General features: G+C 50.6%; 1 protein-coding gene and 1 pseudogene across 2 annotated transcripts; one reads left to right on the top strand and one right to left on the bottom strand.

Moving 5' to 3' along the window:
* Window positions 1-1,175: 1,175 nt before the first annotated feature.
* LOC120645450 lies at window positions 1,176-13,134 on the top strand (annotated as a pseudogene).
* Window positions 13,135-16,496: 3,362 nt separating this feature from the next.
* LOC120643955 (probable apyrase 3) lies at window positions 16,497-19,365 on the bottom strand. Of its 2 annotated transcripts, XM_039920476.1 has the most exons (10): window positions 19,208-19,365; window positions 18,747-19,115; window positions 18,428-18,556; window positions 18,281-18,337; window positions 18,055-18,147; window positions 17,754-17,959; window positions 17,554-17,645; window positions 17,229-17,443; window positions 16,911-17,100; window positions 16,497-16,777 (listed from the first exon to the last, which is right to left on the bottom strand). In XM_039920476.1, exons 2-10 carry the CDS (start codon window positions 19,017-19,019, stop codon window positions 16,650-16,652), a joined length of 1,383 nt encoding a protein of 460 aa, XP_039776410.1. In that variant the 5' UTR covers window positions 19,020-19,115; window positions 19,208-19,365; the 3' UTR covers window positions 16,497-16,649. The 2 variants fall into 2 exon arrangements, with proteins under 2 accessions (XP_039776410.1, XP_039776409.1); XM_039920475.1 differs by lacking the exon at window positions 19,208-19,365 and having other exon boundaries at window positions 18,747-19,188.
* Between the last annotated feature and the right edge of the window lie 338 nt (window positions 19,366-19,703).

Below are 19,703 nucleotides of genomic sequence, written 5' to 3'. Positions count from 1 at the left end.
ATGTGGAATTCATCAATCAATCATCCTATGCTAATATTTATTCCTTTTGATGCTCAACTTTTACGCGATAGTGGACGGTCAAAATGGGTCGAAATAGACCGTCAACAGGCGTGATACACTAGAATGAAACCACCTCTTTCAATGCACGGTTCCATTGCACAGTTTCAGAGATTTTTTTCCACCATGGGGTTTCCCCCGAATTCCATTACCGTCGCAACAAAATTATTGAGTTTTTAGGTTTAGCCACCCGTCTTCAGTTTTACAGAAAAAAAACAACGCAGGAGTACAAGAACCGCCACAGAGGGGCAGAACCATGCACTCCCAAAACAGTAGAAGGGTTTAGGTAACAAGAGAAAAAAGAAGAGAAAACATGATCTCTCTGCAAAAGCCGAAGACACGGGCCTCAAACCACCAGCACTCCCCTCTCCTTTTCCTTTTACGTGACGGTACTCCCCCAAGCTTTTGATGGATCGCCTATAAAGTCACCCTTGTTGTAGGAGGATCGCTCCGGCACTCCCTCCCCCGTCTTGAGGATGGAAGCACAGCGCCGTGTTCTTGAGGATTTCTGCACCTCCTTCCAACAGCTCCCGGTCTTCTCCCTTCTGTAACTTACAGTTTCATAGATAAGATGTCACATTTAATTGTAGATTGGTATTAATGATAAAATATGTCATGTGACCAATAAAAGTTGATAAATATGAGTAGATGAAACTCAAATACTCTCAACGGAATTTCATTATAGTTTCATGGTTCTTAGAAACTGCCTACACCAAGTTTCATCATCACCATGAAACTCTGTCTATGTCATGTCATCACTTCTGCTTATGTTACATGTCATTTAATGAGAATGAATATAGTAATGCTACGAATGATGGTTGTCTGCCGACAAGGCCAACTCTGCCCCAGTCTTTTCTTTTCAGGCATAATAGTAGTTATTATACCCGGTCGTACGCCTTGATTTGTTTGATAGTAATGATGATTATTGGCGGCTAACCACCGGCAGGCTGCCGCGTAGTTGTTGGCTCCCCATAGCAGCCATGTCATTCCGCCGCCGGCCACATGTTTGGTGTGTACCTGGTGGTGGCAGCAGCCAGACATTTGGCCCTATATAAATCGCCAGGGTATCTCCCACAGACTCCCCACCACCATTTGCCATTTGCCATTTGCCCTTTGCCAACACAGCTACGCAACGCAGCCTTCAATTTCTCCGGGGAACATGGAGGGTGCTGACGCAGCTGCAGCCACCGTCGCGCCCAGGAGGCCGGTGGTGCTGTACCCCTCGCCGGGGATGGGCCATCTGGTCTCTATGATCGAGCTGGGCAAGATCCTCGGCGCACGGGGGCTGGACGTCACCATCGTTGTGACCGACCCGCCGTACAACACGGGGGCCACAGGGCCCTTCCTCGCCGGCGTCACGGCGGCAAACCCGTCCATCTCCTTCCACCGCCTGCCCAAGGTCGGGCGCCTCGAGCCCGTCGCGACCAAGCACCACGAGGCGCTCGCCTTCGAGGTCATCCGCGTCTCCAACCTGCCCCTCCGCGAGTTCCTGGTGGGCGCCAACCCAGCTGTCCTCATCGTCGACTTCTTCTGCTGCATAGCGCTCAGCATGGCGAGGGAGCTCGGCGTGCCATCCTACTTCTTCTTCACCTCCGGAGCCGAGGTCTTCGCGTTCTTCCTTCACCTTCCGGTGACGAGCGGGCCACGGCGAGCTTTCAGGACATGGGGGAGGCGCTGTTGGGACCGGCGATGGCCGCCGAGTCCTTGATCTTGCCGGCGACGAGCACGAACACACACACAGAACGCGAACGCCGTGGTCCGGGCGAACGCACACACACGCGAGTCGGAGAACAACACAGGGAGATTTTTCACGCCACAACGCGCAGCGCTTTCTGATGCATTCTCCGGGAGATAAAGAACGGATACAACGGGCCACGCCCGTACACCCCGCCATGATCCGCAGCTGCACGGTGCCCCTTTCTTCACGGAGGCCCGTGCGACATGCACGGCATGCGCCCATGGCGGGGGATACTCCCCTAACGATGCGGACAGCCCGCGGGTGCGCAAGTCTCCACCCCAGACTGATTCTACGCTTACAACGGTAGACATGATCTCCTAACAGAATGGAAAAACAACATGCCTAAATGCACCTAGAATGCTGAACACAAGTTGACACGATTACAGTGCAAACAAATCACCCCCTTAATCGTGATCAACCCTGATGATGCCCAGACGCTGCCTCATCTCCACGAACCTGATCCTGCCAAGTGGTTTCGTCAGAATGTCAGCCAGCTGGTTGTCTGAACTAACATGATTCACCTCCACCATGCCACTGCCAATACACTCCCTGATGTAATGGTACCGAGTGTCTATATGCTTGCTTCTCTCATGCTACACAGGATTCTTGCTCAGTTCAAGTGCCGATTTGCTGTCAATTAAGAGTTGGAACTTCTTTGTTGCACAGCACGTCAGATCGGCCACCAGCCTGCTCAGCCACACACCCTGACAAGCTCCGGTTGCAGCAGCTATATATTCAGACTCACATGAAGACAGTGAGACAACTCTTTGTTTCTGTGAAGTCCAAGTGATAGCATTTCCACCAAGGAAGAAGACCACACCTGTAGTACTTTTCCTCTTCTCAAGGTCACCTGCATGATCACTGTCAGAGTAGCCAACCAGCTCTGAAGCTTCCCTTTTGAGATACTTGCAGCCAAGACCTGCAGTTCCTGCTATGTATCTGACAATGTGTTTCACTGCTCCCCAATGTTCAGTGTTTGGCGACTCCATGAATCTGCTGACCATGCCAACAGCAAAAGCTATGTCAGGTCTGGTGTTGACTAGATATCTTAGGCTCCCAACTACATTTCTGAACTTGGTTGCATTCACCACATCATCAGGCTTGCCAGGCAGCAACTTGATGTGTTGCTCCATAGGTGTATCAACAGGATTGCAGCCCTTCATGCCACTGATTTCAACAATTTTATCAGCATAAGACTTCTGTCAGATGGTTATTTTTCCCGGGTTTTGCTTCACTTCCATGCCAAGATAGTAACTCAGTAGGCCCAGATCACTCATCTTGAAGCTATTCATCATCTGCTGCTTGAAATCAGCAATCTTCTTGCTGTCTAGCCCACAGATAATTAAGTCATCAACATATACCCCAACAAGCAACTGTGAAATACCTACACCTCTTTTGTAAACAGCATGTTCCTCCACACTCTTGCTGAAACCCAATTTCACCAATTCTTGATCAAGTCTAGCATTCCAGGCTATGGGAGCCTGTTTCAGGCCATACAATGCCTTTTTCAATTTCAAGACTTTTCCTCGAGAGATAGAACTGGTGAAGCCGGGAGGATGTTGCACATACACTTCTTCAATGAGATCACCATTCAGAAAGGCAGACTTCACATCCATATGATGGACTTCCCACTCCCCTTGAGTTGCTAGAGCAAGCAGTAGCCTGACAGTCTCCAGCCTTGCTACAGGGGCAAAAACCTCATCATAATCCACCCCCTGGATCTGAGCATATCCTTTCACAACAAGTCTAGCCTTGTGTTTTACCACTTCACATGATGGATCTCTTTTTACTTTGAAAACCCACTTCAGGCCTATGGCTCTGTGATCACTTGACAAATCAGAGAATTCCCAGGTTCTGTTCTGATGGATTGAATCCATTTCTTCTTGCATTGCCCTCCTCCAACATTCCTGTTCTAGGGCTTCTTCTACACTTACTGGCTCATCTGCAGCCAGCAGACAAACTCCACTGTACTCAAAATCATGCAGCTCATCAGTGTGTTCATATATGTCCTGCAATGATCTCAGTTTCAGAGGTGCTCCATGTGTTTCTTCTGAAGGACTAGCCAAAGGTGAACCTCCATGAACATTCAGAGGTGCTGTAGGAATTGGAGAGGTGGCACTGCCTGGTGTGTTGCCTTCAGCAACATGAGGCCCAACAGCACTGCTACCAGGGGTTCCCACACCATCAAAGTCAAACTCAGCTTCAGTCACTGCTGTTGTCGGATTTTCGTCAGTAGACTGGTACTCAACAATGAAAGTGTCTGGGTCACTAAGACTTGTGTCTGTGGATCTGCCCCATTCCCAGGGAAGGTGCTCCTTAAACACCACATCCCTACTCACCACCAAATGATTTTTCTCTGGATCTAGAAACCTATACCCTTTGGTACCAGCTTCGTAACCCAAGAGCACCATTCTTTTGGATCTGTCAGCTAACTTGGCAAGACTTGGGCCTACAATTTTCACATGTGCAGTACAACCGAAAGTCCTGAAGTGCCTAACACAAGGTTTCTTCCCATGCCATGCTTCAAAAGGGGTCTTGTTCTGCAAGCTCTTGGTGGGTGATCTGTTCAAGATGTACACAGCAGTGGCAACAGCTTCTCCCCAGAACCATGAAGGAACTGACATGCTCTTCATCATGCATCTGGCCATCTCCACCATGGTCTGGTTTCGACGTTCAACCACACCATTTTGTTGGGGCGAGTATGGTGTGGTGGTATAATGCTTGATGCCTGTCTCACTACAAAACACAAAGAACAGATTTGAAATGAATTCTCCCCCCCTATCTGTTCTCAGAGCTTTCATCCTTCCTCCATGATCCACTTCTGCCTTCATTTTGATTTTCTTGAAACTCACCAATGCTTGATCTTTTGTTTTCAACAACTCAACCCACATGTACCTGCTGAAGTCATCAACAACTAGCAAAAAATAGGAGCAACCTCCAGGAGTCACAGGACTAATCTGTCCACATAAATCAGCATGTACTAGTTCAAGACCAGTGTCTGCTCTGAAATTTGAGGCCTGAGGAAAAGGAGCACGGTGTTGCTTACCCAGAGTGCAACCATCACACACCTGTTCCACATGATCTACAACAGGCATACCCACCACCATCTCCTTTCTTCCCAAATCTCTGAGGGATCTAAAATTCAGATGGCCAAACCTAGCGTGCCACCTCCATGACAGATCATCTTGTTTCATCAGGAAACACACAGGTTCCACTAAGCCCAATTTCACAGTATAGAGCTTGTTGCTAGTTCTAGGTGCTGCTATCAGTAATGTGCCTTCTGAATCAAACACATTCATTCTCCCATTTTTCATAGAGATTTCACAGCCCTTTTGTTCTAACTGACCCAAACTGATGATATTGCTCTTTAACTTGGGAATATAATAGACTTCAGTGAGTACCTTGTGTTCCTCGTGCCGGCCTTGCATTATCACAGAACCGAGCCCATGGATCTCGACGCAGGATCCATCGCCGAAACGTACTGTTCCTCATACGCCGTTGTCGAGGTGGGTCCGCGCCGAGCAAGTGCCGGTCTTGTGGTTGCTGGCGTCGGTGTCCAGCACCCACATACCGTTGGAGCACTCAGCGGGGATGACTTTCTTCTCGGCGAGGTGGACGTATACTGGCGTACCCTACTCGTCGTTGTTCACCGTCGCCATCAATAGTGCCAGCTGCTCCATCATCCCCACGGCCACGTTCGCCTCCTGCTGCCTCGCCTCCTTTTTCTCCTTCTTGGGCCTCTTGCAATCTTGTTGCCAATACCCATAGATGCCGCAGTTGCGACATCGGCCTTTGCACCGTGGCATCCCTTCAGAGGTGAGCTTGACATTACCAGAACTGCTACCCTCGGAACGCACCTGCGTCTTGTTCTTGATCTGGGCGGCGCCACTGCTCCCTCCGCATTCCTTGTTCGAGCCGGTCTGGAGACGGTGTTTATGCTTCTCCAACCAGTCCTCCTCGGCGAGCAGTAGTCGTCCAGCCTTGTCGGTGACTTGTTCGACCTTCTCGTCGAGCCTCTCCTCCGCCGCACACAGACGTCCGATGAGCTCCTCGACCGTGAGTTTCTTGAGGTCGCAGAACATCTCGATCGAGACGACCACGCTGGTGTAGCGCGGGGGAACAACACGCAAGAACTTCTTGATGACCTTCACATCTTCGATCGTCTCGCCGAGGGTCTTCATGTCAGCAACGAGGTTGGTGATGTGCATACCGAAGTCATCGATCGTCTCCCCCTCCTTGAACTGGAGGTTCTCGAACTCCTTTGAGAGTTTCTGGGCATTGACGTCCTTCACCCGATCCGAGCCGAGCTGCATCGTCTTCACCGCCTCCCACGCCTCCTTGATGGTCTTCTTGCCACCAAGCGTCTGCCACATCTCCTTGGGCACGGAACACAGCAAAGCGCTCATGGCTTGTCGGTCCTACGCGCGCTTCACTGACGCGCCGCCGGGCTCGATTGTCTCCCAAATCTCTAGGGCTTCAAAGTTACACTACATGAGCATTACCCACTCCGAGTAATTGGAGCGTGACAGCAATGGCCACATGAGTGAACCCTCCTTCACGACGCTGGTGACGGAGCTTGGACCGTCACCCATCTTCTTCTCCGGTGGTGACTGCGGTGGTGATGTAGTACGCCTCTGGGGAACTACGCGCTTCTTGGTCACCGGTTGTCGAGGTGGGCTGACTGAGCCGTCATAGAACATCAACCGTCGCTCTGATGCCAGCTGTTGGGACCGGTGGTGGCCGCCGAGTCCTTGATCTTGCCGGTGGCGAGCACGAACACACACACACAGAACGCGAATGCCGTGGTCCGGGCGAACTCACACACACACGAGTTGGAGAACAACACAGGGAGATCTTTCACACCACAACGTGCAGCGCTTTCTGATGCATTCCCTGGGAGATAAAAGAACAGATACAACGGGCCACACCCGCACACCCCCGCCATGATCCGCAGCTGCACGGTGCCCCTTTCTTCATGGAGGCCCGTGCGACATGCACGGCATGCGCCCATGGCGGGGGATACTCCCCTAATGATGCGGACAGCCCGCGGGTGCGCAAGTCTCCACCCCGGACTGATTCTACGCTTACAACGGTAGACATGATCTCCTAACAGAATGGAAAAACAACATGCCTAAATGCACCTAGAATGCTGAACACAAGTTGACACGATTACAGTGCAAACAGGCGCTAGCTGGTGCACGTGCCGGGCATCCCACCGTTCCCAGCGACCCACGCCGTGCTGCCCCTCATGGAGTGTGAGGACGCGGCCTACCACGGCTTCCTCAAGATTAGCGCGGAGCTCTGCAGCACCCAGGGAGTCATCATCAACACGTTCCGCTGGCTGGAACAGTGCGCCGTGGAAGCAGTAGCCGCGGGCCGCTGCACGCCGCCGGGCCTCCCAACGCCGCCCCTCTACTGCATCGGACCGTTGATCAAGACGGAGGAGGTGACAGGCAGCGGCGCCGAGGAGTGCCTGGCATGGCTGGACACTCATCCCAATGCAAGCGTGGTGTTCCTCAGCTTCGGCAGCATTGGGCGGTTCAGCGCGGAGCAGATCAGGGAGGTGGCGTCCGGGCTGGAGGCCAGCGGGCAGCAGTTCCTGTGGGTCGTCCGGGCCCCGCCCAGCGACGATCCGGTGAAGAAGTTCAAGAAGCCGCCGGGGCCGGACCTGGATGCGCTGCTCCCGGAGGAGTTCCTGGCCCGGACCAAGGGTGAAACAGACCGGGTTCCCGAAAGGTGAACACGAACCTCTGTATCGTCGTGATAGTCCCTGGATCAGTAGCTATCACATACAGAACCCATTTCATTTGAATATCACAGACATAACTCCCGTTTACAACATCACATGGGTTTATTTATTACATAATCCGAAGAATTGTAATATGAATCTCAGAGTACAAGCCCCTTCGGCTAAAAGAAAACAAACAGAAAGCGGAAACGATATCTAGTCTTCTAGGCAAACTTCATCTTCACAATTCCTCTCCACAGGCAGCTCGGAGTGTAGCTCGGGCCATCCTTCGCATCATCTTCCTTTGTTGTCCTGTCGACTCCATCTCTCGGATCCTGCATCTATCAGGCTATCCCCAAGGACGGGATAGGTTCACGTCACCATCCGTATGCAAGCTTTTGGTGGATGAAAACGGTATAAAGATAATGCCAAGGATAGGCTATGTTTTCCTATGCAAGCAAAATATATAAGTCATCCAAAACACCTTTCAACAGCAGCTCCGGCATCCCGGACTCCCGGTCCCCTATCTTCCACTACAACTGTCTCAACCTTGATTCGGTGTGGGAACTCCCTCTCCCCGCACCTCAGCTGCTATCCGAGTAGGAAAAGTGGACTAGAGGGAGGTAGAAAAGTATATGTGGTTCTAACTACATTTGTGGGGCCAGATCTAGAGTTGTATATGACCGAGTACGCGGCTATACGTATAGTTTTCACCCTGCAGGGGTTGTACACCTGTACCCACTCGCCCCGTCACCAGCCGACCCGTTGACCGACTGACTCCGAGGCACCAGTCAACAAAACTAACGACTACGGCACCATCCTACTCCCGGTCTGGGGTGCGTCCTCCCACAGAAGGTAGCCCGGGCTATGAAGCTATCTAGAATGTAATATCCATGGATCCTGCGATTGGGGGAGATAGGGTCCTGCCCTCTCCCCCTGACACTGAAACACTATCCTCCTGCAGTAATGGTGCCGCGCATAGCTAGCTCGGGCTGGGTCCCCCCTCATAAAGGATAAGTGGTGTGCACGTTTGACATAGTTCCGTCACTAGGGCCACAAAGTCAAGTCCTTCATCCAGCCGAGGCGAGCGTCTTCGTCTAAAGTTAGCATCCCGTCAACACGGTCTGCAATCGATACCCATTACAAGTATGTCCTCCAAAACTACACCTCTACTATGTTCCCACAGGAACGGTCTAGCACCCGCCACAGGTGCCCGTCACCTATTACAGGTGCTCACAGGATCGTACCCAACACACAATCCCCGGCTCTCGATCCAAAGATCAGAGAAAAGGGTCCGCTCGCCCCCGCTGTAACCTAATCACCAACTCCCATATATGTGGAGGCAACTTCCAGCAAGCAAGGACTATCATATCATATATTCACATACCCCAAATCTCACTCATAGTAGCAATAGAATGTATCAATCAAAGCTAAGTATGGGAAACAAGGAATACAGTAAATAAATGGCCATGCAAGCTCATCTCATCACACTCAATTTGGGAGCGTAGCGTATCTAGCAAGCAAATGCCTAATAGGTATTCAATTGCGGACGGGCGTGAACCTGATAGGTCTTCGTAGTCTTCCTGGTCCTCCGGGGCTTCTGGTCTCCGGGTACGTCCTTTTGGGTCCTCCGGGTGTCGGGGTAGTCCTTCTGGATCTTCTGGTCGTCCGGGACGTCGGTCAACTCCTCCAGGTCAGGACCTAATCGTATGACGTATAAATACAGGGGCCAAAGTGCAAGAATGCACAAAACATGCTCAAAAGAGATCAAACTCACAACAAAACCTATTCTAACGCGTAGGTCATGATTTTAGAAGAATTATGAAACTGGTTTCATATTTTTCGGAGATCCGGTTGAATTACTATGATTTTTCTAAGATTAAATCATTTTCTAGAATTAATAAATTATTATCGAAAAAGGAAAAACACAGAGGTGACACGTGGCAGCACCCGAGCGTGCCACGTGGCATGATGATGTCAGCATGACGTCATCATGACGTCACCAGGTGGGTCCGTTCTGCTGACGTCAGCAGTGGGCCCTGCTGAAGTCAGCGTTGACCAAGTCAACATTGACCGTTGACCGATCAACCGGGTCAGTGGGGGCCCACGGGTCAGTCTCTCAGTAGTGACTTACAAGTGGGACCGCGTGTCAGGGTTAAAACAGAAAAAGAAAAAGGGTTTAGGATTGTTGGGCCGGAAATGAACTGAAGGGCCAACAAGGCTCGGCTCGGTCTAGATGGCGTCTTGGCGACTTGGGCTGCTGGGCTCGCGGCTCCGCAGGCCAGCTCAGCGAGGCGGGCTGGCTTTGTCTTCGCCTTGGGTCGACGAACGGGCCGCGGGGCATTGGCGGCCCACTCCTCCTTCTCCTCTTTCTTCTTTTTCTTCCTTTCTTTCTTTCTCCCATGGACAGGCGGACTGGGCCGAAGGCGGCCCATCTCTCTCCTTATCGCGCTGACGAAACGGGCGCGCATGGTAGCGCTCCTCCTCCTCTCTGACAAGGCCGCTCCACTTGTCGGTGATGGCAGGATTGTCTGCGGCTTGTGGTGGATCCGAAGCGGCTGATTCGCGTGTGTGCCGGAGGCATGTGTGTGCTGCACAGGCGGCAGCGACGGTGAGGCCTACCGGTGACAGCACGGCTCAGGGTGGCGAGGCCGGGCCAAGGTGGAGCAGCGGCATGGCGGCGAGGAAGGGAAAAGGGCTGCGAGCTCGGCAAGGCGAGGCGAGAGCAGCCGTGGTCAAGGCCTAGCGGCGGCTTGGCATGGATCTGGGTCATCCTCGCGCGGGGCTAGGCGGATGGCGGCAAGTCCTCCGGCGGCGGTGGCTGGGCTAGGCATGGTAGGAGCGTGCGAGCACTCAGGAAGCCGAGGCCCGACGCGGCTGTTGCGCAAACGTGGCGCTCCGGAGTGGCCGGACCGTGGCGGCGCCGGGTGGCAGCGGCAACGAGGCTTGGTAGGCTCAGGCTAGGTCCGGTAGTGCTCTAGCTCGGCTTGGCACGGCCAAGGCCAGGGCAAGGCAGGGCGGCGACGGCAAAGGCCGGGCCCTCTGCGGTGTAGGCGAGGCAAGGTGAGGGCGGACTGTGCGGCCGGTGTACGTGTGCGACCGCAGAGCACCACGCCGCGACATCGCGCGGCGTGCAGGGCCAAAGCGAGGCCAAAGCGACGCGGGTCTGGTCTAGTGTGCGCGCGTAGACCGGTGGTGGCCTCGCACGTGGGGTGCGGTGTGCGCGAACGTGCGTCATCCGGGCGTGTGTGCCCGGCGCCCAGGGCGTGGCGTGCGTGCGCGCGCGCACGCGGCGCGACGCGACTCGGCTACGGCGAGGTAGGCCGTGCGTGGGCGACGGCGGTCAGCGGGAACGGTTCTCGCGGGCGGGGCACTGGCAACCTAGGGCCACTGCGGCGGGTTCGATTCGGCCCCAAGGCTCGGCCTTGCGGCCGGTGCGAGGTCGGGCACGTGCGGAAGTCCGTGGAGAGCCACGCCGTGACGTGGCGGCGTGCGCGTCGTGCAGGGCTGTGGCGAGGGCGAAAGGCAACGGCGGGGCGTACGCAACCAAGGCAAAAGGGCATGGCCTAGGACTGGTGTTCGTGTGCGGGGTAGGGCAATGGCAGGGCAAGGGTGGAATGGCAAGCACGCCGGCGGAACACAGCCATGGCGAAGGCCATGGCGTGACCGCGGTGACGGCAGGACAGGGGAGATGGCGTCGGGCTCCTGAAGAAAACGAGGCACACAAAGGGTAGGGATTGTCCTAGGGCTGCGCTACGGCGGCTCAACGACGGCGCAAGGTAACTCGCCGGACAACACGGACAAGGAGGACTCGAGGGAGGACGGTGGCCTACCAGGCGGCTTGAGGACAACAGGGGCGACGCAGGGACGAGACGTGGCCGTGGCGAGCTGGTGCCGTGCAGTGCCTCACAACAATGTCGTTGTCGTGGTACGGGGCACCGGCTCGGTGAAGCTCCCTGGGCCGTGGTGATGTGTTCCAGCGGCGGTGGCTCCTTCTCCTTGGCTTGACGACGATGGCGGCGGCGTGGTCCAGCGCATCCTCCTCCCTGGGCTCGGCGGCGCGGCCGACTCCTCCTTCTTCCCCACTTCTTCTCTTTCCCCCCCTCTTCTTCTTCTTCTCCACGACTCCCTTGCTCCTCACGACTCTCTCTCCCTCTCTGCGTGCTCTGCTATGGCAGCGGCAAGGGAAAAGAACCCTGGGTTCTAGGGTTTGTGGCGGCCAGGGGGAGTCTCGGACGGCGCTGGGACGGCCTGGGAGGCACGGACGGCTGGCGAATCTCGGCGTCTGGGCCGGGACACGCAGTGGCCATCCAACCGCGCAGCGCGGGCTGTAAGCGCGTGAAGGGGTCAAGGGAGCCGGTGGAGAAAGGCAGCGCGGGTCACGGGCTGACGCGAGCAGGGGCAGGCTCGGTCGTCTCCGCGCTCTGTCGCGTAGCGGGGGCGGCACGGTGAAAAGCGGAGCGAGGCGTCACGTGAGGGGGCGGCGTCGCTGGGAAGAGGAAAGGGGAATAGTTCCCTGACAGGTGGGTCCGGGATGGCAGCGGCTCGTGGGGTAAAGGAGGCCGAGTAGCAGCGGGCTGGCTTGCGGCGCGTCCGCGCGTGGTCGCGCACGCGTGCTGGGCTGGCTCGTCCGCCCTGGCGAGCTTGGCCGGGGGTGCGTGGTAGCGGGCCAGGGTGAGCAGGCAGGCTTGGACTGGGGCAGGCCGGGATGTCTCAGGCCAGAAAAAGAGAACAGTTAGCTAGGCCGGGTTGGTTTGGAGCTGGACTGGGCTAGCTGGGTTTGGATCGGGTTTTTGGGTTTGGATCGCGGTCCGGGTCACGGGTTAGGGCAGAGGTTTTGGATTTATTTTGAATGGATCAATTCAAAGTAAATCCCACACAAGGGTTAGCAGTTGAAATTAAATTGAGGGGCACACCTCAATTTAATTTACACACAATTTTCATACATTAAAATAAATCCAATTCTAATTCGAATTAAACAAGATAGAGCCAAATTAAAATCCAAGTAACTCCAAATATTTCACACTAGCAAACAATAGCCTTAATTGTAAACAAAGTTTTTAATTTACTAGTAATTTAGAGAGGTAGAATTCCTACTTAGATGAATTATTTACAGCACCAACACAAAAAATTTGAAAACCACAATTTTCGACTTTATAACATTCCGGAAAAAATCCGGGAGGTTACAAAGGGCCGGGGCCTCGTCGTCAAGTCGTGGGCGCCTCAAAGGGACGTCCTGGCGCACCCTTCGGAGGGCGGGTTCGCGACTCACTACGGGTGGAACTCGGTGCTGGAAGCGGTGATGGAGGGCGTGCCGATGCTGGCGTGGCCGCTCTACGCGGAGCAGCGGCTGAACCGGGTGTTCCTGGAGAAGGAGCTGCAGCTAGCCGTGACAATTGAAGGGTACGATAATGACAAGGAGCTGGTGGGTGCCGAGGAGGTGGCTGCCAAGGTGCGGTGGCTTTTGGACTCGGACGGTGGCAGGGTGCTCCGGGCGCGCACTCTGGAGGCAATGCGCAGGGCCAGGGATGCGCTTCGCGAGGGTGGCGAGTCGGAGGCCACGCTGGCCGGGCTGCTGGACAACTGGAGACGTGCTTCTTCTTCTTCTTAATTCACGTGGTAAACCTATTTATTATTTTATATATTCCACATTGCGTACATCAAGTTTATGTATGAGAGTCCCGGGCAGGACTTAGCCCATGCATATTTGTAATAAGATTTCTTTCTTTGAATAAAAACAACAACCGAAAACGCTTCAAGTTGTACATGGCGCATGGTGAGTGTATTGGGTCGCCGGCGCCGGTTCAGTACACAAGAAGAGGCATAAGGTCGAGCTATCATATTATTAATCCATTACGTCAATGGCGGCTGGATAGAGTGATTTTCTTTTCCTCTCTAACTAATAATCAGGAAGATACAGTATTAATGCACCAAAACAAACACACATGCTGGTACGTATGTACATAATGTGTGTGTGTGTGTCGGGTGCTGTGTGAGTATATATATGTTTATATGTATAGGGAAAATCTTTTCTATAGGCACATGTAGTTGATCCTCCTATGTCCACCATGTCGTAATACTCTTGAGACTCCGTGAACATATATATATGCATGTGTTGGGTGTGCATATGTTGTATCTATCACCTCCGCTTCTATTTGGAACCGGCGGTGATATAGTGGCCATCACCGCCAGTTCATAATACGACAAATTATCCTCTATTTCACCTTTCCCCTCTATCTCTACCTCTCATTTCCCTCTCTTCCTCCCTGCCTCCCATCCACCCATGCGGCAATGCCGCCGCCCTCCCCTGCTCTCCCACCTCCCCATGCATGTGTTGGTGTGTATGTGTTGTGTCTATCACCACCGGTTCTATTTGGAACCGGCGGTGATAGTGAACATCACAACCGGTTCATAATATATATGACTTGGTGGTGACCGAATTATCCTCTATTTCACCTTTTCCCGCTACCTCTACCTCTCATTTGCCCTCTTCCTCCTCTGCCTTATCCCCTGGCCCCATCCACCCACACGGCCACGCAGCCGGCCTTCCCTCCTACCCTTCTAAACCACCACCGCCCTCCCCTCCACTACTGCCCAGTCCTCTCTCCCTCGCCTCCCCATCCATGCCGCTGCCCTCCTCTGCTCTCCCACCACTGGACTTCCCAGCCCTTTCCCGACCCTCAACCTCGCCGAACCGCCACGAGAATGATGTCGCCGCCACTTCCTGAAGCCCAACTTCGCCGTCGGCCATGCCTTCAGCAAACTGACTCATGGTGAGCTAATGGTCATGCCTGGCCCGACCTTGTCACCGGCGAGGGGCCCCATGGGCCGAATTTTGTGCCGCCGGTGCTCACTTGACAGGCCATGGGCCACATTGCAAGGTTTGTTTTCTTTCTAGGGTCCTTAGCGCAAGAAACCAGGGACTGGTTTCTATATGTTTAGGCATGTGTAAAAATTTCATGACTAAATCAGACCTCTAGCTACAGTTACAATTAAATCTTGATCTATGCATTAGTGTGTGTATGTGTATGTGTACGATAATGTAACTGACTATGTAATTTTCATTTATGTAGCCTCTCGCGAGCTGACGGATCCTCGCAGGCACAGCTGCATTCTCCCCCGTCCTCGGCCTCGTGCATTCGATCCTTGCCGATACTAAAGGCAAGCGCCCCCGTCCTCGACCTCACACGCCGATGTCTAGAATTTCATGTATATTTCTTGAATATTTTGACATTAGTGATAGAATATTCATTTATATTTCTTGGATATTTCATTGCCTAGTGACTTAAATGGCTACAAAAATTCTAGAATTTAGTATATTTACTTTAAAGACAAGAAAAATTTCTAGAAATTTGTATAATGGATATTTTATCTAGATAAATTTGTACAAACTTGCATTGTGACTACGTGAAATTCTTGAGTATTTCATGTATATTACATAGTGACTTTAATGAGTAGAAAAAAATCTAGACAATAGCATATATACTCTAATGACTAGAAAATCTCTAAAAATTTGTATAGTGGCTATTTCTTGTCTAGATTAATTTTTAGAAAATTGCATTGTGACGTTTTGTAACTACATGAAATTCTTAAGTATTTCGTGTATATTGCATAGTGTGTTTAATGATTAGAAACAAAATCTAGACAATTGTATATTTACTTTAATGCCTTGAAAAATTTCTCAAAATTTTTATACTGGCTATTTTGATTAGAAAATTTCTATAGATTTGTATTCTGACTTTTATGACTACATGAAATTCTTGAATATTTCATGTATTAATGACTAGAAAATATTCTAGAAAATTGTATATTTACTTTAATGACTAGAAATTTATATATTGGCTATTTTGATTAGAAAATTTTCTGTAAAATTACTTTGTGAATTTTATGACTAGATGAATTTTTTTATGCTTGAACACTTAAGATGGACCCGTGACATGAAGATGATGATGATAAGTTCCAAATGGATATGATTGCAAGTGGTAGCACGGCTGCTCATGTCGAAGAAGATGCCAACGAATGAGTCGGTGATGCCAGCAATACGACATGTACCTCAATATGTCCGATGAAGGAATTGAGCAACCTGGAGATGATGCTGATGACCAAGCCCATAATGCAGACTAAGAAGCTGTTGTATATATCTAACATATATATCATAACAGTCAGCCTTATGTATAAATCATATTTATAATAAGCCAGATCAAAAAAAACGAAATGCTTTGGCGCGATGTCAATGCGGATGTCTCGTAAAGAACCACATTCCGATCAGCATTAGGATATGGAAATCTAATAATCCAAACGAGCAAAGGATGTGGTACCTAAAAGAGAAAACGAAATGCTTTGGCGCGACCTAACGAAGCACTTCACAGTTCCAGCAGAATTAGAAGCATTAGTTAAGGAATGTACCCTGGAGAAGATGGCCACACAACTGCAGACATTTAAGAATAATTTGATGAAGAATTATATCAAGAAAGGGAAACACCAGATTTTACTGGAGAGCTAGAAAATCAGAAGGACCACTGGAATGCATTTGTGGAATACAAGTGTTCAGACTCTTTTCCTTGACGTCACGGGTACTTAGCTGCTGAATCTCGCTAGCTCTTCTTCTCCTTCTGAAAAGTGAGCGGTATCTCTGCATATAGTAGTATATATTCTCCTTTTGGAATACAGTAGTATATGATATTCTTCTCCTTGACGTACACTGAGGAGAAAAGTGAGCGGTATCTCTACGTTGTTGCTGTTGTGAAGCTTGCATGAGGGATGACAATAAGGTTTTTAGGCAGAGGAACTGCACGACCTCTCGAGGCCGATCGACTACGTCCTGCACTGCCTCAACTACAATTTGCACTGCGTTGTGTCTACACGAGGATGAAGCGCTGGTTTTATACATAGGTTTATTTCAGTTCTTTTCGCTCTATTTGTTTTTAGATCTGAAATACATAGCAGTAGCATTGTTTTATGTAATTTTCCTCAAAATTAAAATCCAGTCTTAAATGTATATTTCAAACAGTTACATACCGCCCAGGGCAGTTGGTACTTCAATGATTTTGAGAATCAGAATATCATATACTACTGAACAAACAGTATTAAGTGCCAAATACCCTTGCTGACTCAGAAATTAAATCATTAGCTTCCGGGCATCTTCGTGGGTGCGACGGCCTCAATAGCAGTACCCAGAGGCCACGCAGCTTCAATGTAGTATTCTCCATGCTTCACTTTGTCTACAAATGTGATCTTCTTCATTGGCTGCAGACCTGCAGTTATGCACCAAGTATATGAACCAAATGAACAATGTCTGAAGTTCAGGTTGCTCAAAACACTAGTAAGAAAACATCAGAAAACTTTCTTGCCATGTGTCACAAAATGTTAAAAATTGATGCAACTTACCAAATCCGTCAACGAGCAATGTGTACGTGTAAGTAAGATCCATGCACAAGTACGGCAGATCCATGTCACCAATGTCTGGATAGGTAACTTTTGCTTTCTTGACGTCCAATCGGCAAGCCTTCTTTGCAGCAGCCATGAATGCGGCAGGAGCAGCCTTTCCGCTGGGAGCTTTGCTGTCTATGAACCCAACCTTTCAATTAAAGAGAAGAAATTCAGTTTGTGCAACTTGCAGACTTCCCCAAATTAAATTTAGGCATCAGTTCTTTAGCAGAAGGAAAAAAAAAGGTTGAGGCATCAGTTCTAGTGAGTAGTGACTACATGTGAGGCAAGGTAGTAGAAGCTCGATGTGGCATAGATGTTGCTTTGGCCAGCACCGCCTCCCCCGTTCCACACGCCGTCAAATGTGCAGTTCTTTGTGTGGCATCGTGCATTCACTTTCAGTGCCTTGGTTATCTCTTCCCTGCACTTCTCATATACTGCTCCTTCTGGTCTAGCAGTAGCATCATATTGGTGCCCATTATAGGTGTATTTACCTTCACAAAAATATTTTAAGGCTATTAAAATGCTTGACGACGTTATGCTTTCAAGAAAAGAAAACAAGCAAGTATGTGACTTGGGTATTGTTGTCAGCATGCCGGCCTACCAGTAAATCCACGCAGCATGCAGAAGCTGGATGGCCCATTCTTTGACTCCAAAATCTCTGCTCGTGCTGCGAAAGCACCATAGCGCAAGTAACTGCATGGACAAGTAAGGTCTTGGCTGGTCAGTATCTTACAAATTAGAAAGGGTGATGTGCTACATGTTTTTTTTTTCCCTCAATTATACTACGGTATTGTTTCAAACCTGTGAACATAGACATTGTAGTCCTTTCCTTTGAAAAACTCTTTTGTAATATAGGGATCCTCTCCATCGGCCGCCGCAGGCGCTCTAGCAGCAGCACTTGCAGAGATAGCATACGCCATTTGCACAGATCCCCCGCCCATGTCGATCACGCCGACCGTCTTGGAGTAGTCCCCTCCCAATTTATCCAACAAATAATTCAATGCAACCTACATCTCATGGAATATATGCACGTTAAGGTTAATGGATACTGAGAGTATCTATGGATTTTATAATGTTGCTGTGTGTCACTGCTAGCTCATACCCACAGGTAAGATCCTTCTTGGGATCCCTCAAGAACATTGATCCAGTTGGGCTTGTACAGGAATTTGCTCTTTTTGTGGACAAGATCTCTGACCTGTACTAACGATCAAAAGTTCTAATCAGGAAATGTTCTTTCAGTCCGATTAATGTCATGGATTACTATCATGGATTATACACGGTACTATGTGTGTCAAGACAAGACTGGAGGGTAAGATGATTGTACATACCGCATCAAGAATGCCCTCTGCCTGTCGGTTTCCGATTAGGCGCAATCCTGCAGTCGCCTGCAAGTTTGATTGGTAAGAAGTCCAATTAGTCGTGATTTATTTGGAAGTGAAGTTCTTGTATATACAGTAGAAAATTTGTTTACATACTCCTAGCTTAAGAGGTGTTGTTTTCGTGAGGCGTGAAGGGACAACGCTCTTGGCCTTGTCAAGGAGAGGTAGTATGGAGTTTGCAGCCTCTTGGGGTCGTCCAGCATACGAGCTCAGCCCGGGCTTCACCTGCTTCAACAGCCATTGATAATGCATGCATGGGCAATCAAATTGTTCAACCAATCAATACCATAAAACCGCAAATCCTGTCGTTAACTACTGCCTATAAGCTATAAAACTGCCGCATTCAGTTCAGATTCAAGACGATCCAATTTTCGTATGATCTAATAGCCAGCCATGGTATATAGAATCGTCTTACCTTGGCGAAAAACTCGATGTCGTCGCCGATAGGGGCAAGCTCCATCTGCCTGTCGAACCTGAAGACGTTCAGCCGGCTCCCCGTGCTGCCGGCGTCGAAGATGACGGCGTACCTCCCAGACCCAGCCGGCGCGTTCTTCCCGGCCGCTGGCTCCTCGGCGACGCCGGCCTTCCGACCGAGCACGCGGGCAGCGTCGGCGTGGGCCACCATGGGGTTCAAGGAGACCAGCTGCAAGAGGAGAACCAGCACTGCCATGGCGACGACGCCAGCCATGGCTAGCTAGCCCTGCTGCTGCCTGATGCAGCTCGCGCCAGATGGTGATGCTCCACTACTCACCGGCCGGCACTGGATTCGGGACTTAGTCACTAGCTATGCTCGATTCCACACGCCACAAGGGGTTGTTTTTAAAGAGCTGAAATAAAGGAATCTTCTTCAGACTTAAGAGAGAAGAGTTCAAGCACCTGAATGTATAAAGGCCCCAAAGTCAGTTAGCTGTCTTCACATGTATTCTCACAAGCCAAACAAATCAAGATACATTTTTTAACAAACGCGTGAATAAAGCAAGAATATGTATAAGCCATAGTGACATAAACACAAAAAGTAAGATAAAATCACCCCCTGCGAAGCAAAGGATAAAGTGGTCGTGAAGGAAAGGATAAAGTGGTTTCAAGTACTAAAGCGACTAGAGGCCATTAAATAAAGTGTAGAAAGGACCAAAATACCCCTGCATGCATGCATCCAGCTCACTATTAGCCCCAAAAAGTAGATTGAGGTAGGGATAATAGGGTGAAAAAGTAGATTGATGTAGGCTAAAAGTCTCAAAAAGATCCTCAAGAGGGACTTTTTGTTCTTTAGCCCCACACAGACTTTTAGCCCTAAAAGGTCCCTCCTGTTTGGGTCTTTAGCCCCAAAAGTCTCCAAAAATTATGCAAAAGTCCCATGCAACAAACAGGGCCT

This window comes from Panicum virgatum, chromosome 8K, assembly GCF_016808335.1.
Source record: "Panicum virgatum strain AP13 chromosome 8K, P.virgatum_v5, whole genome shotgun sequence".
In the NCBI taxonomy this organism is placed as follows: Eukaryota; Viridiplantae; Streptophyta; class Magnoliopsida; order Poales; family Poaceae; genus Panicum; species Panicum virgatum.
The sequence above is the reverse complement of the archived record's forward strand: the minus strand, read 5'-3'. Positions and strand labels throughout refer to the sequence as shown.

Bases quoted from the DNA above. Each gene is read 5' to 3' on its own strand.
- LOC120643955 (XM_039920476.1), bottom strand. From the start codon at position 19,019: ATGGCTGGCGTCGTCGCCATGGCAGTGCTGGTTCTCCTCTTGCAGCTG. The intron at 18,338-18,427 runs GTATGTAAACAA...TCAAACTTGCAG, and splicing joins CAACACCTCTTAAGCTAGGA to GCGACTGCAGGATTGCGCCT. The intron at 16,778-16,910 runs GTAAGTTGCATC...GCATAACTGCAG, and splicing joins ATTGCTCGTTGACGGATTTG to GTCTGCAGCCAATGAAGAAG.